General features: G+C 43.1%; 1 protein-coding gene across 6 annotated transcripts in view; it reads left to right on the top strand.

Moving 5' to 3' along the window:
* Positions 1-21,158, top strand: part of LOC119173630 (glutamate receptor ionotropic, kainate 2-like) — a 295,577-nt gene that overhangs the window by 252,858 nt on the left and 21,561 nt on the right. For all 6 annotated transcript variants that reach the window (XM_075896184.1, XM_075896187.1, XM_075896186.1 and 3 more), the window contains 3 exons: positions 9,037-9,569; positions 17,874-18,072; positions 18,722-18,935. In XM_075896184.1, coding sequence (XP_075752299.1) covers positions 9,037-9,569; positions 17,874-18,072; positions 18,722-18,935 — 946 coding nt within the window. The remainder of the gene's footprint in view (positions 1-9,036; positions 9,570-17,873; positions 18,073-18,721; positions 18,936-21,158) is intronic.

Raw genomic sequence — 21,158 nt, 5'->3', positions numbered from 1 at the left:
AACCACTTCCACATCCTGCATGATGGCTGGGTGTGCACTCATTATAAAGTCTATTTTGTTCTTATTTTCGCCATTAGGGCTTCTCCATGTCCACTCGTGGTTTCCTCGTTTACGGTAGAAGGTATTCAACCCGTAAATTATTGCGTTCTGCGAATTGTACCAGTAGCTTTCCTCTGGCATTTATAGTACCGATGCCGTAATCTCCTACTGCCTGGTCTCAAGCCTGCTTCTTCTTTATCTTTGCTTTAAAATCTCCCATGAGTACTGTATACTGTGTTTTTACCTTACTCATTGCCGATTACACGTCTTCAAAGAAGCTTTCAACTGGAGCGTCAGTTGAAAGCTCAGAAATGCTCAGAATATAACCAACCGCTATATATAGCCTTCATAGATTACGAGAAGGCGTTTGATTCAGTAGAAATATCAGCCATCATGCAGACACTGTGGAATCAGGGCGTCGATGAAGTATACATAAACATCCTGGAAGAAATATACAGGGGATCAACTGCTACCATAGTGCTTCATAAAGAAAGCAACTAAATACCAATCAAGAAGGGTGTAAGGCAGGGGACACAATCTCCCCAATGATATTTACCGCGTGCTTACAGGATGTTTTCAGAAGCCTAGTATGGGAACAGTTAGGCATAAGAGTAAATGGAGAGTACCTTAGTAACCTGCGCTTCGCTGATGACATTGAATTGCTGAGTAACTCAAGGGACAAATTGCAACTCATGATTTCGGAGTTAGACAAGGAGAGCAGACAGGTGGGTCTTAAAATGAATCTGCAGAAAACAAAAGTAATGTACAACAACCTCGGAAAAGAGGTGACAAGAGGGTTGCAGTAGGGGCGTTTCCAGGACGCAAGCTGGAAGCAGTCATGAGGCAAGCGAGCGCAATACTCAAAACTACAGCTGATAGACGAAAGCTCGTGATAATTTCAGGTGGTTTAAACGATGTCTTAAATGAAGATACAGCAGGACTAGCAACCACACTGGCGAAAGGCGTCGATGACATGCGCGCCACTTCTCCTGAGGTACAGGTAGCGATGTGCACGATACCGGAGGTACTGTGCGTGATAGCAACCTGCAAAGAGCGGTTGTGAACGCAAACCAAGAGATATGGCGGTTGAGTCGAGAGAAAGGCTTTGAGGTGATGGAAATAAACAGAGATGTGCATAGGTGGGGTGGTTTTCAACGAGACAGAATTCACTTCGATGGGCGGCTAGGTCATGAGGTGGGTTGGCGACTTGCAGAACGCGCAGTAGCTTTTTGGGGGTGGAGGGGGCAAGCAGGCCCTTCGGGGTGCAGGATAGCTAGTAACCAGGAAAACAACTCTTTGACAGGTGGTATGGACAGATACAATTCCCAAGTAGCAGCAGTATCTAAGATAGGTAGAGTCCGGTGCAGAAAGAAACGCAGCCACGAGCGCCGAGCCAATTCAGATATAGGGTATACTAACATGCAGGGCGGTAGGAACAGGCTGAAGTGGGAATAGATAGAAGAACAGCTAAGGGAGGAGAGGCCAATGGTATACGGTTTTGTAGAAACACATCTCAGGGACATGAAACAACCTCCTAACAATGCGGACTACGCGTGGGAATATTGTAATAGAACAGAAGGCAGCAGAAAGGGGTATGGTATTGGGGCATTCATTCATAAAAATACAGACTGGCAAAGGGTCATGCAGGAGTGCAAAGCACATTTATGGCTAAAAGGTAAAGTGGCAGGGCAAATGACACTCCTTGGTTTCGTGTACTTGTGGACTGGAGCAAAGGTCACAGAGGAAAACCAGGCAGTGGTAGAGGGTATATCAAAAGACATTCAGGAGTTAGGAGGAGAGGGCGAGATAAATATACTAGGAGATATGAATGCACACATAGAAGATAGAGATGGGTATACCGACCGGACAGGCAAAATGATTATGGATATGTGTGAAAGGCTGGATTTGATCATTTGCAACAGTACCGAGAAGTGTGAAGGGCAAATAACATGGGAGGTAGGAAGGCTGCAGTCGACGATAGATTACGCACTGATGTCACATAGGATGTATGATAAGCTCAGGGCAATGCACATAGATGAAGGTGGCTCTGGAAGTCTGGGTAGTGATCACAAACGTATCGAGCTAAGTTTTGGAAGAGCAGTGAAAGTGGGAAGGAGACAAGATGAGCAATTGCAGTAAAATTTTTATTCTGAAAGGCAAATTGAAATAGCCACTAAACAAACTGAGAAATTAGTCACTGAGGATATTAAAACAGTGTGGACATACACGAATTTCATTAGACTGTTTGAGCTAGAGCTTGCTAAGGCACGTAACAAGTCACCCCGAAAAAGAAGACACAAACCCAAAAGTTGGTGGGATGAAGAAGTTAAGAGAGCCATAGCAAAACGTCAGGAAGCCTCTAGGGAACACAGACATGCTAAGCAGCGAGATGAACCGACAGATGATGTTGAAAGAAAATGGGAAACCTTTCTAAGCTGTAGAAGGGATGCATCCCTTCTGATCAATGAAAACATTAGAAGAAAGGGAGCCCAGTGGCTGGCAGAAGTACATAAAAAAGATAGAAAGGCGGCTGCGAAATTTTTGAACCGTATAAACTCCCTAAGAAATGAGACGAGCCTAGAACAGAGGTTTATATCTACAGCTCAAGGTGCTAAGCTAGAAGGGGACGAAGCTATTGGATATATAAGATTAAGGTTGACAGAAAAATTTCAACAAAGAAGTACGTTATGCACCACAATAGACAAGGACGAGTCAAGTGGTGCAATGGTTCCATTTTCACATTGAGTGTGGGAAAGGGCTGACAAAAGGGTTCCTAGTAGTACATCAACAGGCCCAGATGGCATTACAATTATGCTGATAAAGACAGTAGGTCCGAAGTCTAAGCAGACATTGAGAGAGGCAGTGAGCACAATAATCATCGATGGTGAAGTTCCCGAAGGATGGAAAGTTAGCAGGATGAGCATGATCTATAAAGAAAAGGGGGACAAAGCTGACATAAACAACTGCCATCTATAACAGTGACATCAGTGGTCTACAGGCTGGCGATGCAGATTATAAAGGAAAGACTGCAGGCATGGATAGAGGATGAGGGGGTGCTGGGGGAACTGCAGAATGGGTTTCGGAAACACAAGAGGTTGGAAGACAATCTTTTCTCACTGACGCAGTGCATCGAAATAGCAAAAAAAGAACAAAGACCTCTGTGGCTAGTATTTTCGAATATCATGGGAGCGTACGATAGCGTGGTAAAAGAGGAATTGCGGGGAATACTGGACACACTAGGTGTGGAAGATGTAGTCACTAATTTTTTAAAGGAGATCCATAAAAGAAACAATGTAGTTATAAAGTGGGAAAAACAGGTATCTAAGCCCACACAGGTGAAACGGGGGCTTAGGCAGGGGTGCCCTATGTCCCATTTTTTATTCATGATGTACCTACAAGGATTAGAGGCAAAATTTGAGGGAAGTGTACTGGGCTTCAACCTCTCTTTCGTCTAACAAGGAAAACTCATTGAACAGGCACTACCAGCAATGATGTACGCAAATGATATAGTGCTAATGGCCGACCACAAGGAATATTTGCAGAGATTGGTGGACATCTGTGGTAATGAGGGAGATAGGTTAGATTTCAGATTCAGTAAGGAAAAATAAGCAGTCATGATTTTTAATGACGGTGAAGGTAGTGAGCTTAGAATACAGGAGGTCGAACTAGATATAACAAATAAATAAAAATCTCTGGGAGTATGGATAAGCAATGGGGCCGAATACCTAAGGGAACACGAAATATACATGTCGACTAAAGGTAACAGGAATGCAGCGGTAATGAAAAACAGGGCAATGTGGAATTACAATAGGTATGATGTGAGAGGAATATGGAAAGAGGTCATGGTTTCTGGTCTGACGTTCGGCAACGCGGTTTTGTGCATGAGATCAGAAGTTCAAGCAAGATTAGAAATTAAGCAACGTGGAATAGGTAGGCTTGCCTTAGGAGCTCACGGGAATATACCAAATCAGGGAGTACAAGGTGATATGGGATGGACATCATTTGGGGGCAGGGAAGCTAGCAGCAAGGTAAAATTTGAGAAGCGATTGAGAGAATTGGGGGAGGAGCGTTGGGCTAGGAAAGTATTCAGCTTTTTGTACATGAAGAATTTCAATACAAAATGGCGGAAGCGAACCCGAAATATGACTGGTAAGTACTTGAAAAACAGCAGGGGGCCAAACCAAAAGAATTATCGGTTAAGAAGAAGGTGAAGGAAGCTGAGACCGATATGTGGAGAATTGGCATGATTAAAAAGTCCGCACTAGAGATCTATCAAACTTTTAAGCAGAAAATAGCCAAGAAAAGGATATATGATATTACTCGGGGTGGTTCTCTACTGTTTGAGGCCAGGAAGGGAGTATTGCGAACAAAGACATATTGGGCCAAACACGAAAGGGTAGACACGTTATGCAGTGCGTGTGAAGAGGAAGAAGAAACTGCCGAACACTTGATAATGTTCTGTAAAGGGCTTCACCCTGTAGTTCAGGTTGATGGCGCAGAGTTTTTCAGAGCACTGGGGTTTAGGGACAGTGAGGGCAAAATAGACTTTAAGCGGGTAGAATTAACTAGAAGGAGGTTATCTGATTGGTGGCTAAAGTCAAGGCACGAGTGAAAAGTGAACCCTTCGCTGGAAAGTACAAATCCTCAACCTCACTATTTAAGGAAAAAAAATAATTCTAGGTTTTGGTTCATTAAGTATTACGGCTTGGTGGCACTAGCCACCGCCCGATCTAAAGGGTACAGCCATATTCATCCATCTATCCATCCATCCATCCAGAAGGAATACCTACGTCGTATATTCACGTCACTTGATACCAAACTTCGTATATGTGGAACTGGCCACACAACCACAAATGCACTGAGAGCGTAGCATGTAGCCATGTTTCACATTACACGAATACAAGATTATCATGTTTGGACCTCTCTTTCGCGTTCGTCGTTCGTTCACGTCACGTATTACCAAAGTTCGTAAATGTGAAGCTGTCGAAACGGCCATAAGCATGCGATGGGCCTAACATGTAGTTATGGTATACATCATACGCATATCATGATTATCATCTTTAGACGTGTCATTTACCTTCGTCGTCTATTCACGTCACCTGATACCAAACTTGATACACGTGGAGGAATCAAAGCGTCCGTAAGCGCATCATAAGCTTGGCATGTCGTCATGTTCTTGCATGACACGCATCTCATGATTATTTTGTTTGCACCACTCATATACCTTCATCGTCAATTCACGTCACCTGATACGAAACTTGGCATATGTGAAGCTGGTGAAGCGACCATGAGCGCACTAAAAGCGTAACATCTAGTCATGTTTTACAAGACAGGCGTGTCATGATTATCATGTTTGGACGTGTCACTTACCTTTGTGGTCCGCGCAACGTAATACCAAGTTTGGTATATGTGAAGCTAGCGAAACGGCCACTAGGGCATCATGAGCGTGGTATGTAGTCTTTAATTGCATGGCACGCATCTCATGATTACATGTTTGCACCAATCAAATATCTTCGTCATCCGTTCACATTCCGTAATGCCAAATTTGGTTTATGTGATTTCAGATAAACTACCGCGAGCGCACCATGAGCGCTGCGTGTAGTCATGACTAGTTAACATGAAAATTATGACATGCGTTTGATAATTTCTACATTAAGGTCCGTAAAGTTCTCTATGCAGTCATGTCATACCGTACGAGCTCTGCGAAAAATCATGTCAAAGAATCTACCGCAACAGCAGCAAGACCATGAAATGTAAGCTAAGACATTTAGGACATACCTGTTATGGTTTTCATGTTATGACTCGTTAGTCATGCTCGTGATATAGCCACGTTATGCTGTACCAGTTTTGGTATCAATACCATTATCGAGAAGGCCAGGAGAACTAAAAGCCGTAGGCGGCTAGATAGATAGATAGATAGATAGATAGATAGATAGATAGATAGATAGAAAGATAGATAGATAGATAGATAGATAGATAGATAGATAGATAGATAGATAGATAACCTCAAATTCACCGAAGTTCTTTGAGAAATGCTTCAAATATAATGGTGTGAACGACAGATCAAGACAGAAAGAAAGAGAATCCTTGCGAAAGAAATGCATAAACAGAACCACACAGAAACAAAGAAGAATCGTTAATTGAAGAGAGTGAGAGACACAAGGAGAGAAAAACAGGGACGAAACGAAGGCATATCCGAAAAGCAAGAGGGAGAAAGAGCAATACACATAGCAGCATGAAAGCGATAAAAATAAACAAAGGCAAGAGATATCAAAAATGTACCCATTGAAGAGGAAAAGAAAGAATGCAATGATGAAAGGCAGATAAAAAATGCTAATTAAAAAACCCACAGGTCTCTTCCTCTCCTTGCTATAATCATTTTAAAAACATATCAATTAAGACAAATGCACTTGAAGACCGTCACTTCAAAATTTATTTTCTTCGTTCATTTCGAACCGGGATTTGTCACGTAGGTTACTAGCTGGAAGAAATCATTACGCGCACTTTCACTGGTCAAAGTAAAATGATGTTACGTTAACAGAAAAACAAAGCGGTTTCTGTGACGAAATTCCTTAATTCCTTCGCGTAATTACCTTATTATCATCATGCGTCAGTGCAGGTAATATTTGTAGACTATTTCATTTATTTACTTTATTTATTTGAATATACTGCAGCCCTAATGCGGGAGTATAGAAGGAGTGGATGAGTTATACAAAACTAATACAAACAGAGCAACCACAATAAACAACAATAAAACTGAAAAACATTACAGCAATACATAAAAAAACATCACTATGGTATTGGAAACACGATCTTTACCTGTTTTCTAAATGGGCAATAGCGGCATCAAGGAAATTTTGTAAAGAAAGTGAACGAATACTGCCCGGTAGAGAATTCCAGGAGTCTATAGTACGTGGGAAAAAAACTAAATTTGAATGTGTTAGTACGAGCAAATAAAAGCTTTATGTTCAAGATGCGGGAGCTGCGGTTCCAATATTCTTCCATAAATGCGATGTAGTTACCACCAACGATGCCTGGAGAGAAGTTGATGACTGTAGTGGCATTGTACGCTTGTCTGTGCATCTTTTTATCTACCTTAAAGGTGCGCTGCATCTTGGCGTAAAGTATACGCCAAGCTTAAGCGAGAGAAAGGTGAAAAATATTTACATGATATCTTGGCTGGCAGTTTTGCGCCGAAATTCGTGTGTCAATAATATTCCGACAAGATAAAAAAACTAACCTCTGCAGTGTCACGCTTCCCAAAGTTCAACGCAGAAGAGCTTCGAGTGTTTCTGTAAAAATCCTCTGTGAGCTAGTTTTTATCTGGTAGACGAAGAAAGTGCTTAACAGCGCAAACGACAGGAGGGGATAGAAGAGACGAGAACAGGCGGTTAGATAGATAGATAGATAGATAGATAGATATATAGATAGATAGATAGATAGATAGATAGATAGATAAATAGATAGATAGATAGATAGATAGATAGGTAGATAGATAGATAGATAGATAGATAGATAGATAGATAGATAGATAGATAGATAGATAGATAGATAGATAGATAGATAAGCTATGTTCAGGTCTCTGTTCTCGTCTCTTCTACCCCCTCCTGTCGTTTGCGCTGTTAAGCACTTTTTTTGTGCTTAACAGCACCAACCAGCCCAATCAAGCACCTTGTTATAGCTTTTATCTGCATGATATTGGGGCTTCAATATTCAACGTTCAAAAATATTTTTATTACAATCTTTGTATGAATTACCACAGTTTATGAAGCGCAGTCTTTATCTTGTTCCATGACGTTGAATGATTTGGTATTTCTGGCGAAAGTTATCCCTGGTTAAAAACGGCCCTATTTTAGCATTTGATGTATAACATAAGTGACTGCATGTGAATGAATATGTCATTGCACTGAAGCTTCGTCCTAATAAATTTTAAGCTGACGCTTAGCATGACCCATTTTATATTTGCAAGAGTAGATTAGTACAGCATTACTAGAAGTCGCATACGCTGTCTAAATGTGTGTCAGAAAATAAGAGAAATATCACACCATTGCTGATTGGGACACCTAAGATTTGCTGACAGCATGAACTACAAGCTTTACAAAAAAGTACGGTGAGTATTGATTCAACTAGACAGCAAACATAGTAGTCTCTAAAATGCTTCATATTACATATTCTCACTGACAAAAGTTTTGAAGCATGTGTGCGCACAAGTTCAATTGTTGCGAAAAGAATGCAAATTTCGATTTAAGCATTTCACTTGTAAAATTTATTGCCTGCTCCAGGCGGCCGTACTGTGTTCGTATCTTACTTCACAGCTTATGGACAAGCATCTTGCCAATAAGCACAACTTGTTTATGCAGTCGCGTGAATAAAAGCTGTTATTAAATTTAGACCCGCATTATATACGTTTTGTATTTGTCACTCTCGATTTTATTCTCTCACTGGTTCAACACTAGAGATGCTAATACATCGTAATAATGCTTATCTATAATAATTGCATTGGCTAGTGAATTACTTCTTGATAGAAATTTAAAAGAAAAAGCTAGCCAAGCTATTTTATTCATCAGTGGCATTTTGGAAGGGTCTTGAAAAATGCTTGTAATTTGGGCCGGAGAAGCAAGATTCCCAAAAAAGTCGAAACGTAAAAAAAATGTTTCAGGATCCCTACATGTCAGTTGTTTGCTATATAGATGACTCTACTCTGGGTTGCATGCTTGGCTGTTGATAAATTTCTCTTCTGAAAATCGTGTAAGACACTTTCAAATGACTCTTAGGAACGACATTTACACAAGGATGTGCAAGCGGTGTTTGTCATATGATAACAGGCGCTTCTCAGCGTGGTCAGCGTTAGCGAGAACTCCTGGGCGATTATCTTTCTTATGCTTAATATTCTAATCTTTTCCCAATAATGAATTCCTTAGATATTTGTGAGAAACAATCAGGTGGCCATATTATTGCCAAGCACTAACCTAAGATAACGTTACTTTCTAATCACAGGAGGCTGACCTTGCCATCGGCGACATTACCATCACTTACGCACGAGAAATGGTTGTGGATTTCAGCATGCCTTTCATGAGCCTCGGAGTGGGCATTCTCTACCGGAAACCACCGCATAAACCCTCGCTTCTCTTCTTCCTCTCTCCACTGTCCACAGATGTGTGGGTGTGCGTAGTAGCCGCCTACGTTTTGGTCAGCTTGTTGCTCTGCTGCGTGGCTCGCATGGGTGGAGCGCGCTGGACAAGCGTCTACGTTTGCGCCGAGCGTTGTTGCTGCCCGTACCAGAGAAGTCCAAGTCGTGGCGGTGGCGGCGACGTTGTATGTGTCGGTGGCAGTGCATACGGTAGTGCCGGACTTGACATCATAATGGCCGGCCAGTCGGGCGAGTTGCAGCCGCGTCATAGGGAGCGGATATTCAGTGATGAGAAAAAGCGCGACAATGTGCGCAAGAACAAGAGACAGTTCACTCTGCTCAACAGCCTTTGGTTCACGATGAGTGCCATTATGAGACAAGGCTGCGACTCTTCCCCAAGGTAAGTTTGCTTCTTACGAGTGTAGCGCACGCTGTAAAGATGAAACGTAAGCGTAAACTGCCAAACAATAAAATACAGAATAATTACCCGAAATACAAGGTCACTGACAAATGTAAAATCTGAATCGAAAACCTTGGAACAGTATGTTGGGTGACTTCCGTGGCGGCATATTCAAGGCCATAGGAAAATTTGGCAGTCGTTCGTTTCTACGAGTAGTTGTAGCTGAAATTGATTGGCATAGAATATATAAAATATCAAAGGGCACAGTTTGAAGCGTTGGAACTGTAAAGGTACTAAAACATTTCGATTTTCCGGGGTTGTATTAGAAGTATCCTTTTCATACTATTTACAAAGATAAACGCATTGTTTATTGATAGTTATTTATACACCATTTCAAAGCTTTGTTTTCTGTATTTGTACCATTGTTTCGATTTTTCGCAACATTTTTGAAGACGGCTTTCCAGCTTTTGTATTGCTGTGTCACGTAAATCTCCCGCCAACAGGTTGAAGATGCGTGTGACCTCTGCTCAGACGTCATCGTCGCCTTCAAGGGCTGTTGTGGTGAAACCACAGTGACAACACAAGATTGTTGTTTCGATTCGGGGGTGTAATGAATCACCCTTGTTTCTTCGTCCGTGGCGACAGAGTCTAACAACTTCACCACATCACCTTTCAGCAACAAAGACAAATTGCCTCTCTGTCCCAACTGTCGACATGCTGAACCAGTATTCACTCTTCATCATAAACCTCAGTCAGTTGTTTATGAACCTCCATGGGCGGTAGCTTTCTTGCACGAAGAAAAAAGATTACTACTTGAACCTCGCGGGAATGGCGATCAGAACTTCCATCTCTGACGGCTGCCAAGCGAACAGTCAGCAACATACGAGTATGGGCGGGCTCGAGGAAGTGGTCATTATGACGTAGTCACTGTTCACGGAACTGTTATGAATTCAGCCTAGCACTTTCCCTCGAGGCTGTAGCTGATTGGGAACCTCACTTTTGGTAGAAACCATCTATGAAGCAGCCCCGCCGCGGTGGTCTAGTGGCTAAGGTACTCGGCTGCTGACCCGCAGGTCATGGGCTCGAATCCCGGCTGTGGCGGCTGCTTTTCCGATGAAGGCGGAAATGTTGTAGGCCCGTGTGCTCAGATTTGGGTGCACGTTAAAGAACCCCAGGTGGTCGAAATTTCCGAAGCCCCCACTACGGCGTCTCTCATAATCATAAGGTGGTTTGGGATTTTAAACCCCACATATCAATCAATCAATCTTCTATAAAGCAAAGTCGAGAGAGTCTGTAGCATCAAGTGTTACACATTACGTCTCACAAGAAAGCTTTAAATCACGCACAGCAGGTTAGATGCCATTATTTACACGAAAGTCGGTGGTGGTGGAGAAGTGGTTATGGCGCTCGGTTGCTGACGCGAAAGTCGCAGGTACGATTCCGGCCGCAGCAATCAAATTTCGATGGAGGTGAAACGCTCAAGGCATGTGTGCTCAGGTTTAGGGGTGCGTGAGAGTGCCAGATGTGTGCTAAACTTCAGGAGGTTCTCACTCCAACGTCTTTATAATCACATCTTTGTTTCAGGATGTATAACCCTCAGGTAATAATAGACGCGAAGCAGCTTAATCTGGTATACGTAGCCACCTAACTGCGCATGCACTTTAGCTAGCCCAAGTAGTGTCAGAACGCGCTGATGCACTGGCACCTTTGGGCTGGCCTGCGTAAGGAGCTGGGTGATGCCAGGTGAGACGCTCTGGCCTTTCCCCTATAGACTCGTTCAGCAGCCACGCTATCGTGTCGTAGAAACAGATTCTGCATACGTGCGATGAACGCATTGCTACCGCGTGGCGTGCTACATCAAGAGTTGAGGCAAGTAACACCAACCCCAAAGTATACTGAACTGATGGTGTGCTTTACTTGTAAAGACGCGATAAATTCGGGCAAGGCGCCTGTGATGAACGGAACTATGGAACTCTTCGTCCACTCATGCGCTGCTTCGCAAGGTACTCATGGTTCCCGTTAGTTGGGGAATGTGTATTATTTTTTTAACAAGAAAGCTCCTTCTGTGTATGCATATTCTGAAATCTTTGGTTCAACGCAAAGCCTTCTTGTTGGCAAAATGCATGACGAGAAATAAATAGCTCCGATTAATCGGTAAAACAAAAAGTCATAGCTATGCCGCCAAGGCGAAGCAGAGAAAGTGATATCAACAAATTGGAAGGTCACGCGCAGAATGGCAAGCAGATCGAAACGTACCCCGCGTGTATCACGCACAAAGGACGCATGAAACGTACTCACAGGTACAGATTAACGCGAATAAATGGCTCGGTTGTCACTTCGCTATGTTTGAAAAGCACGCCCTTTTCGCAAGCGGAGGCTCTGAAACGATTGCAGTGACCTTTATACGCTCGATGACTACGACAGAATTGTTCGACGGAACTCAAAGGCTAGCCAAGGCGTACGATTCTCCCCACTGCAAGATAAGGGTGCGCGATCGAGCGTACACCCCCTTATTTTATACGTGGGACAAAGTGCGCAGGAGAGATGGGAGCCGCCGTGCGCTCACTGCACCATCCTACTGATAATGCTGAAAACACGATAGTTCCCCCCCTCCGAGATGCCCCCCAACGGTGGTAAGTGGTAGATATGAATAGCTTGCCGTTTTAACGTTGAAGAAGGTACCTTTCAGTGGTTTAGTGGTTAACGCCTCGCAATAACGATGCGAAGGTCCCCCATTCGATTGCGCGCACCAGAGGCTTTTTTTCTGTGATTTTTTTTCTTTCTTTCTTTTTGATATATATAGATACGTATACGTAAACGGTGCAAGGCATTGACGCCCTACGTTGACGCCTATGCCAGCAGCGAAATCCAGCCGAGAGTGTCCATATAATTGCTACCAGAATAAAATTAATAATCACTCACTACGAAGCTTTGGTCATCAAGAATCTTTGTGATTTGATCTAACAATTGGTCGTTGTATAATATTTCTTTGATATACATGTCATGTACCTCAGTGTTTAGATGGATGAACAAACTGAGTTTCTTTATGATGCTAAAGCTTTATATCGCAGTCAATAGATTTCCGCCAACGGTATTGACTCTCAAATGCATCTTTGCATACAAAATGTGATTGACATTTGTTATGGAAAAGTGAGAGAGACAAGCAGTTTAAAGCTGCATGAAGCTTTACTTCCGCCTCAAGACTAGAACGCGATAGCGTAAACTTATACTGTCATCACATAAGGCATGGCGGTATGGAATCAGTCAACTCAGCTGAGAAAGCATAACTGACTACAAAAGTTTTCATCCAGGCCAGTTTATGAATAAAGGTACGGGAAAGTCAGCATTAACTTCACTATTAGAATGAAGCGCAGCGAGGACTTAACATGTATCGTGACATTAGCCGAACTTTACCAGCATTGAAAGGAAATCTTTGCTCACTTTGTTGGGCATCGAAATATCTCGTCTACTGTTTCAGACCAACCATATACCGACGTCACTTGAGTGAAGTCGTGTCGATGTAGTATTTTGTAGTAGTTGCCATAAATCAAATCTGCACTTTTTAAGGAAACAGCACCCTGTAAAAGGCCCATCTGCTTTACGGTCACCACGTTGCCTCTTAAGGAAGTATTCAGTGCGGTTCATCGAACTAGCATGATAAACTGCATTCACTGTGCCTGCATGCCTGCAGCTCCGACAAAGAACACATCTGTAATACTATCGCGTTTTTATTCATACCGTCCCTACGTCTCCTAGTACTCCACGCTACCTGGAGTGCGAAGCGTGCCTCTTTCTCCATGGCGCTCGTGACATCAAGCGTGCAAGTGGCAGTGATAGCATGCAACAATTTCACACCTGCTCTTGGCTGTTTCATGAAAGTGAACAAAAGTATTTTTGCGACTAAATGCCTGGACGTGTCTTCACACTTCACTAAATTTTCGCAATTATACACTGTGGTATCTATTCAGGTGAATGTGGTTTTTGATTATAAGGGCCGAAATTTCTAAACAAAGCACAGCGTGCTGTCATCAGAGAACTTAAATTGAATGCTCCGCCACGTATTTTAAGAAGGTTTGCTTGACATGCTGAGGTATGTTTATCAAAAAATACTGAAGTACTATCTTGGCAAAAGGGTCCTGCACTTTGTGACAGCCGTCAATCAAACCAGTTCGCGTGACCCAGCGGAAAATTAGAGTCAAGTTTGCTAGTGACTGCGTCTTAGCTTCAATGAAATACGAACGGAAGGCCAAGCTCACTTCCAAAAGAAAGTGAGTGAAAGAAAGAAAAGTTCACGAGGTGGTTTGCACGCATGTGACCTACAACGTGTACCCAATGATTGATATGTGAAGTTTAACGTCCCAAAACCACCCTATGATTATGAGGGATGCCATAGTGGTGGGCTCTGGAAATTTTGACCACCTGGGGTACTTTAACGTGCACCCAAATCTGAGCTCACGGGGCTACAACATTTCCGCATCCATCTGAAATGCAGCCGCCGCAGCCGAAATTCGATCCCGCGACCTGCGGGTCAGCTGCCGAGTACCTTAGCCACTAGACCACCGCGGCGGAGCCAACGTGTACCCAAGTATGTGCGCTAGAGGGAGGTTCACTTCTCTTGCCACTGTGGGGTATTGGTTGTTAAAAAACGGCACGTGCTGTCAGACAAGTTCAAATTATTCCATTTAAAAGCCTGGGCAGGTGGATGCTGGAATCGTTGGTTGATATAGTGGTTGTGGTGGAACTAATAGGGGATATGATGGGAGCTGTACTGGTGATAGTGACTGATGATGACGAGAGTGGAAAATTGGGGTGAGACTGCGGTGGTGGTGCTGAGCTTCTTTTCGTGGTAGGAGTGATGGTAGAAAAGAGCCAATGTAGGTCACAGTGAAAAATGCTGGCTGTCTGTTGTGATTCAAAACGTGTTTGCTGGATGGCTTCGTGAATAAGCTGAATGATAGCAGCGTGATGAATACTAGGTCGATGATCGCGACATGATGGCAAAGAACATAACAGTACGTGAAATCACCTATTCGTTGTGTTTCAGTCTGGAATGCGCAAAAAAATGTATTTACGGTTGAAAGAAGTTAACGCTTGTTATAATACTTTCTAGCATGATTTTTTTTTGCATTTGTGTGGTGTCAACAACGCCTCTATCTTTGTAGGGTGCAGAATCCTGGCGTGAATGCTTCATATCGTGCTCGTACTTGCATCAGTTTGAAAATGCGCGATGTGTTGATTTGTTGTGATGTTAAGAAGCAGTAATTGTGTTATATTGCCACCCGTTTGTAGAGAAATAAATTTAATTTATGATTTTCAATGGCCCCTTCTGACGGTATAGACCAGTATACAGTCGCCACTTGATGTCGCCTTGCTTGAAGCACGACTCTGGCGATTCTTTCAGACTCAATTACCTGAGCCGTCTTTTAGTCTTTTAAGTCAACAGTCAAAGTACGTGTGACGCTAAAATGCGAAAACATTCGCCTTCGACATGCATCGAGAGCCGAGATGAGCCCCAGCAAGCGTGGCTTCCACTATTCCTTTCTACACCATATTTAGGCCTCCCGTCCAAGCCCGTCCAGGTATCATCTGTATTTCTAGGTTACTACTAAACTATTACATTGAGAACGAATGACAATAGAACACGGCAGTCACATCAGTTAAGGTAAACGAAGCCGTTTTCTTGCGTACGGTGTTCGCGCAATAAGCGACAAACATCGATGCGACGCGATTCTAACACTTCCAGAAAGCATACAACTCTGCTCACGGACAGCCGCCTGTCGCACTCATGAACACTTCTTTGACTCTTATGTGAGAATGCACACTTGTCCATTAGTAGGTTTATAAAACCAATACGATGGAAGAACTTTTTCGGCCCACTGCATTTGTTTCGCCAAGCTGTTATGTACTCGATGGTAGCGATAAAGCTACAGATCAGTGCGCTCGTATGACTGCGCTGAACTTTGCGCAAAAAACACCACAATATTCAATCAAAGCACGTATTTTTCCAATGAGCATAGAGGTGTCAGAAAGCCTTTGTAGATGTCGCCATTCGGAAGGATCGATAAACAGATATTACGCTTGACGGTTACCGCCGGTGAATTGATCAATATGAGGAGTTGAACGTCCTAAAACTACCTTATTAATATAAGAGGCGCCGTAGTGAAGGGCTTCGGAAATTTTGACCACCTGGGGTTCTTCAACGTGCACCCCAATCTTAGCACATGTGCTTACAGCATTTCCGCCTGCATCGAAAATGCAGCCGCCACAGCCGGATTTCAATCCCGCAACCTGCGGTTCAGTAGTCGAGTTCCTTAGCCACTAGACCACCGCGGCGGGGCTACCGCCTGTAAATTGCAATTGCTTCTCAGTATACTTCATTTTTTGTAGTTGTGAATTCTAACAAAACGTTAGCGCTGTTACCATTATCGCTCTAGCATTCGTTACCGGCAGCAGATATTTGCGTTTAATAAATGTGCAAATTTTAGTAGCAGGTGGAAATCCCGTCTGTCTCGAGTATGCGGCTCACAAAACTGAAGTTGAACGGCGAATTCGTAAGTTGACTGGTCAATCTACAACCCTTACAGAACAAGTTCTACAGCGGCAAAGCTATGCGTAAACACATCACGCCTTAATTTTTTTTTCATAATATGTAGGGCTTCCCCTATTTCTAAACATGAAGGAACACGTTGATTTGTCCTTACAACCTCAAAAACCTTGACATACTTTCTTATTGTCTTGCTTTTCTACTGTCGAGGTCACATTGAAATCCAGTACTTCGAGTATTGTAATATATTGTTCTTTTCTCGGTGAGTGTGGCATTCAGGCAGTAATACAGAAAAAAGGACTGTTCATTCTACAAGCCAAAAATACACATGGCGGCATGACGCAGTTGTTGGTGTTTCGGTTGGAGATCCAAAGAGTGCATGCTGGAATCCTGGTTGCCACTTGTTCATTTTTTCTCTTTTTTTGCAGATGCTTTTCTAACGCCTTCTCTACCGTTTTTTTTTTTTGTGGCAGCTCGTGACGGTGGTTCTGACGCTACAGAACTGTTTTACGCTCCAAGATTGACAGCACTCTGTCATCCATCAGACACCAGCATACAGCATGTGCCACCAATATTACAGCACCATAATCCACCATATTGGTGGATGTAGAATACACCATTTCTGTGGTGAACATAGTTTTAATGGGGCATTTCTATGAAAAATGGTAAGTTTAAAGCAGATCGTTGCAACTTTGGCGACACTAAGTGCGCCACCGAGAGGGCCAGTGATCCCGTGATATAGCAGATTACTCATGCCAGGATGTCTGGTCAGGACATTGAGCTTCCAGAAAAGTCTGCCTTTCCTCTGTATTAAAGACGATAATTTTTCTTGGCGACCTTGGACGCAAACACTTTTGTCTGTCTGTCTGTCTGAACATTTGTCTGTATGTACATCCTGAACGGTACCTTAAAGGGCACCAAAGTGGCCAAGCGATACTTCAAGCGGCTTACCCCGTCCGCAGCGCCCACCAATATTGCTGAAGGTGCAGCTTTCACACCTATGCAATTTTCAATTAGAAAGCAACTATTGCGCATATCTGAGGCACCATAACAACGCATCAATATTACGTATGTGTATTTGTTACTAGAAAAGGCCTACATAAGTAATTCCAAGGACCGTTGTGTTTATCACGCTGCGCTGACCATGTAACGCTTGCACGAAAAGGCAAGTGTTTCCGACGCTTTGCTAAGACGACACAATAGTGGCAACTACCAGTCGCCTTGCGTTCTACACCTTATCATCTCAGAGACGGGCGCGTACGCCGCGCGCTTCGTTTTCTAGGATAACTGCCAAATAGCACTCCTGTATCATGTGTGACGAGACGATGTGCTCGTTCACCTCCGCTTTACGCTCGAGGCACTCTCACGTAGCGCCTCCAGAATACCATTCACCAGTTTTTTTCTCAGAATATCAAATGAACGTTTTGTTCTCTCTCTACAGGCGCAAGACTATCGTCTTTGAATGACATTTGCAGTGTAATATGCAGCTACAGGGCCACTTTTGTTCTCTCTCTCTTCTGTAGAATAAGGCAAATGTCACTGGAACTGTGTAACGTTCTGTATAGATACCTCTGGGTAAAAGCATATACTCTCATTTTTTGCTTATTTTATCATTCTTTCAGTTAAGGCGGTACAGCAACGGGATGAACTGAAGCAACGTCACTGAGGTCCCGAATACAGTTCAAAATATTGAGTCACTATAAGCGTCTGGAGCTGTTTTGCAGAGCGAACTTCGCACAATGACCCACATTATGTTGCAGGTCGGCCTCAACACGCATTATGGCGGTGGCATGGTGGCTATTCTCATTCATACTGGTATCGTCATACACGGCCAACCTGGCGTCATTCTTGACTCGAGAAAGGCTCCAGTCTCCAATAGAGAGCGCTGAAGACTTAGCAAAGCAGACGGAGATACTCTACGGCTGTGTCCGCTCGGGATCAACAGAAGCTTTCTTCAAGGTAAGAGCTCACCTCTAAATTTTTCTTCTGGGTCTCCATATAAGCATTGGTACGCATCAGCGCCCCGAAATCTGCTTGAAATAGCTCGCGAGTATTTTTATCTGAAATTAGCAGTCTTAGCGCAATATTTGTTTAGGTGTTTTGGCAGAGTGAAACACTGAAGTTTTCTGCTGTGGAATAATGTATATGTTCGTGTAAATTAGTTTAAATTTATTATTTGTTTACCAAAAGTATTTAAAAGATGATATGTGAACTAGCATACCAACTTGTTTTCTGTTGTTGAAACTGAAGGCACCAGAGGAAGAGCATTGGCGTAAAATACATGTATGCTGTAACTTTATAGTGTAGAGGACATCTTTCTGCGCAGAAATAAACAATATTCTACCAATTTATCATACATAAGCTTTTAGCTTTTCAAGTATGCTGTGTTGCACAAGTGTTGTATTTGAATCTGAAAATGACGCTGTATTTGGTTTTAGGTGGTCTAGTTATTCGCATACTCTGCCCAAATCGAACAGTATGGCACGTGAACATTTTACACCACACAGCCTAAAGCATGGAGCTAATTTTATCCTCGACTGCATAATATACAATCAAGGCTTTCTTTGTGTTTGACATAAACACTTGAAACGACATGTCACATACGCAGGATTCTAAACAAGAGACATACGAGAGGATGTGGAATGCCATGAAGCATGACCTGGTGTCGTCTAATGCCGAAGGTGTTGAGCGAGTCGAGCGTGGAGGCTACGCTTTTCTTATGGAATCAAGCAGCATAGAGTACGCGGCTCAGCGCCGGTGCCAACTTACGCAGGTCGGAGGTTTACTGGATTCAAAGGCATACGGAATTGCGATGCCTCAAGGTATGTCTACGAACACAATTCAGAACTTAGCCCTATAATGATGATACATGCATGAGTAGTTGAACACTGACAAGGCAGTTTAGGCAAACAAAAAGGTGAATACGTAGCCGAGTTAGACATGCATGGCTTGCTCATACAGCAACATCATAAAAAATCTTAAGCTATATTGTTAGGAGGTTGCCGAAATAACACCAGTGAATGACGAAATGTAACAAAACACCTGCATAAACATTACATTCCAGAGGCTTGCCAATTATAGCCATATGTTAACACACGCCCTACACTACTCTATTATAAAAAACATCCACCATAGGAATGTTGGATTCCACGATCCACCATTTTGATGGATTATGGTGCTGGAAATGTTGCTGCCACTTGGTGTATAGTGGAGCGAATGGTGGATGGTGTGCTCCATCCGGCAGTGCTGGAGCGCGAAGCAGCGTCAGAACCACCGTGATGAACTGCCACTAAAGAAATAATAAAAGTTTTTTATAAAAAACTATGTAGAAAGTACCCGTAAGAAAAAAGATGCGACAGCGCGAAATCCAGCCTGCCACTTTCGGATTCTCAACTGAGCACAATAACCACTGCACCACACCGCCAGATGACAATTTTTGGTGTTAAAGAAGTAGTCAACTCACAAACTCACTGTTTAACTTCAGTATTGTTTGTCGGTTACTCGAGAAGGACGGGATCTGCACATGCTTCTAGCATTTGCACATTTGATAAACACGAACAACTGCTGACTGTAACTATTACCACTGCGATAATAATAACAAGGCAATGTTATTGTTACAATTTACAACCGAAAGAAAAAAAAAACATCTCAGTGGACTGAGGAGCAGGTAGAGTTTATCGGTGGTTACTGCTAAGTTTAATATCCGTTTCTCGCTCCTGCCAAAGGGTGATATCAGTTCAGGCTTTATGACGCTTCTATGCGCATCTGATGCATACGCCCACACAATTGATTGTCATGTTTTTCGCGCAAGGCACAGCGCAGTCTTGCCAGCGCACCGCTGTTGCTCTGTCGTTTGTAACAACTACATAGCGGCTTGGCCAAAACAAATGCAGTGCGCCAGAAAAATTATGTTATCATATTGGTTCAGCAAGCATACTAATTGACGAGTCAGTGTTCTCGCATAAGAGCCAGTGAAGTGCCGGCTGTCGGTGCGGGGAGGCGTACGTTTGGTGGAAGTGCTGCAAGCGCGTCGCGTCGATGTTTGTCACTTCTTGCGCGGACACTGTACGCAACAAAAAGGGCTTCATTTAGGTTAAATGATGCCACAGCTGTGCTGTATCGTCATGCTTACTCGTCAAATTTGTGCATTCTGAAACCCAGAAGCGCCGGTAACACTTGTGCGGGCTCAGTCGGTAGGATCAACCTATGGTGGAAATCATGGTGATAGAACAGAAGGGTGAAAGTCAAATTCGCTGGGCCTAATCTCGACCCATGTCGAAAGTGAAAGTTTATTCATATTCGCACGCACTTTGTTTACTTAAAATACGGCTCAAAATATAGAGTGCAATAATTGCCAGAGTTGCGTTTCTAGCGTGGCAACATCAAGTGACCGCCGTGTTCTGCTCTAACATTCAAAGGGACGATTGCGAACTGAAGCTAATTTATTTCTCGACAACTGCGCGCCAATGTAAAACATTTATTTTCACTGTTCACTGTGACACCTCTTGTCTTCTAAACATCACAACAAATGAAACACATCACGGATGTCAAACTGACCATTTTTCTACTCTCGCCGTCTCAAGCTATTATGCCCACTAGAGGTTCAACCATATCCACTAATACTTCCACCATATCCACTATTCTTGCCTCCATATCCACCAACAATTACAGCATCCACCAACCCATGATCTTCGTTAGGGTACTGCAAGAAATCAAAACCTCTAGTGAAACAGTGATAGTTTTGCTGAAAATGCAGTGAAATGAACACGATAGCAACAAATTGGAACGTCACACGTAGAACGATAAGAATTTCAATACTTGCACCACTCCGCTTAAGCACAATGAGGGACGCTCCAAAACCGTGCACAGGAATACACAAGACAAGCATGAATCAATACCTGTCAATGTTGGAGTGTTTTGGGTTGGACAAAAAAGATAGAAGTGCCTACAATGAAGAAGCCCACACTTTGGTCTTCAATATTCATTTTTAATAAAGTATGGCACGTTCAGCGGCTTGCAACGCACGTAGATTGTTTTTGGTTTTT

Source organism: Rhipicephalus microplus, chromosome 5, assembly GCF_043290135.1.
Source record: "Rhipicephalus microplus isolate Deutch F79 chromosome 5, USDA_Rmic, whole genome shotgun sequence".
NCBI classification, from domain to species: Eukaryota; Metazoa; Arthropoda; class Arachnida; order Ixodida; family Ixodidae; genus Rhipicephalus; species Rhipicephalus microplus.
Note: the sequence above shows the minus strand (reverse complement) of the source record. Positions and strands in the feature narration are given on the sequence as shown.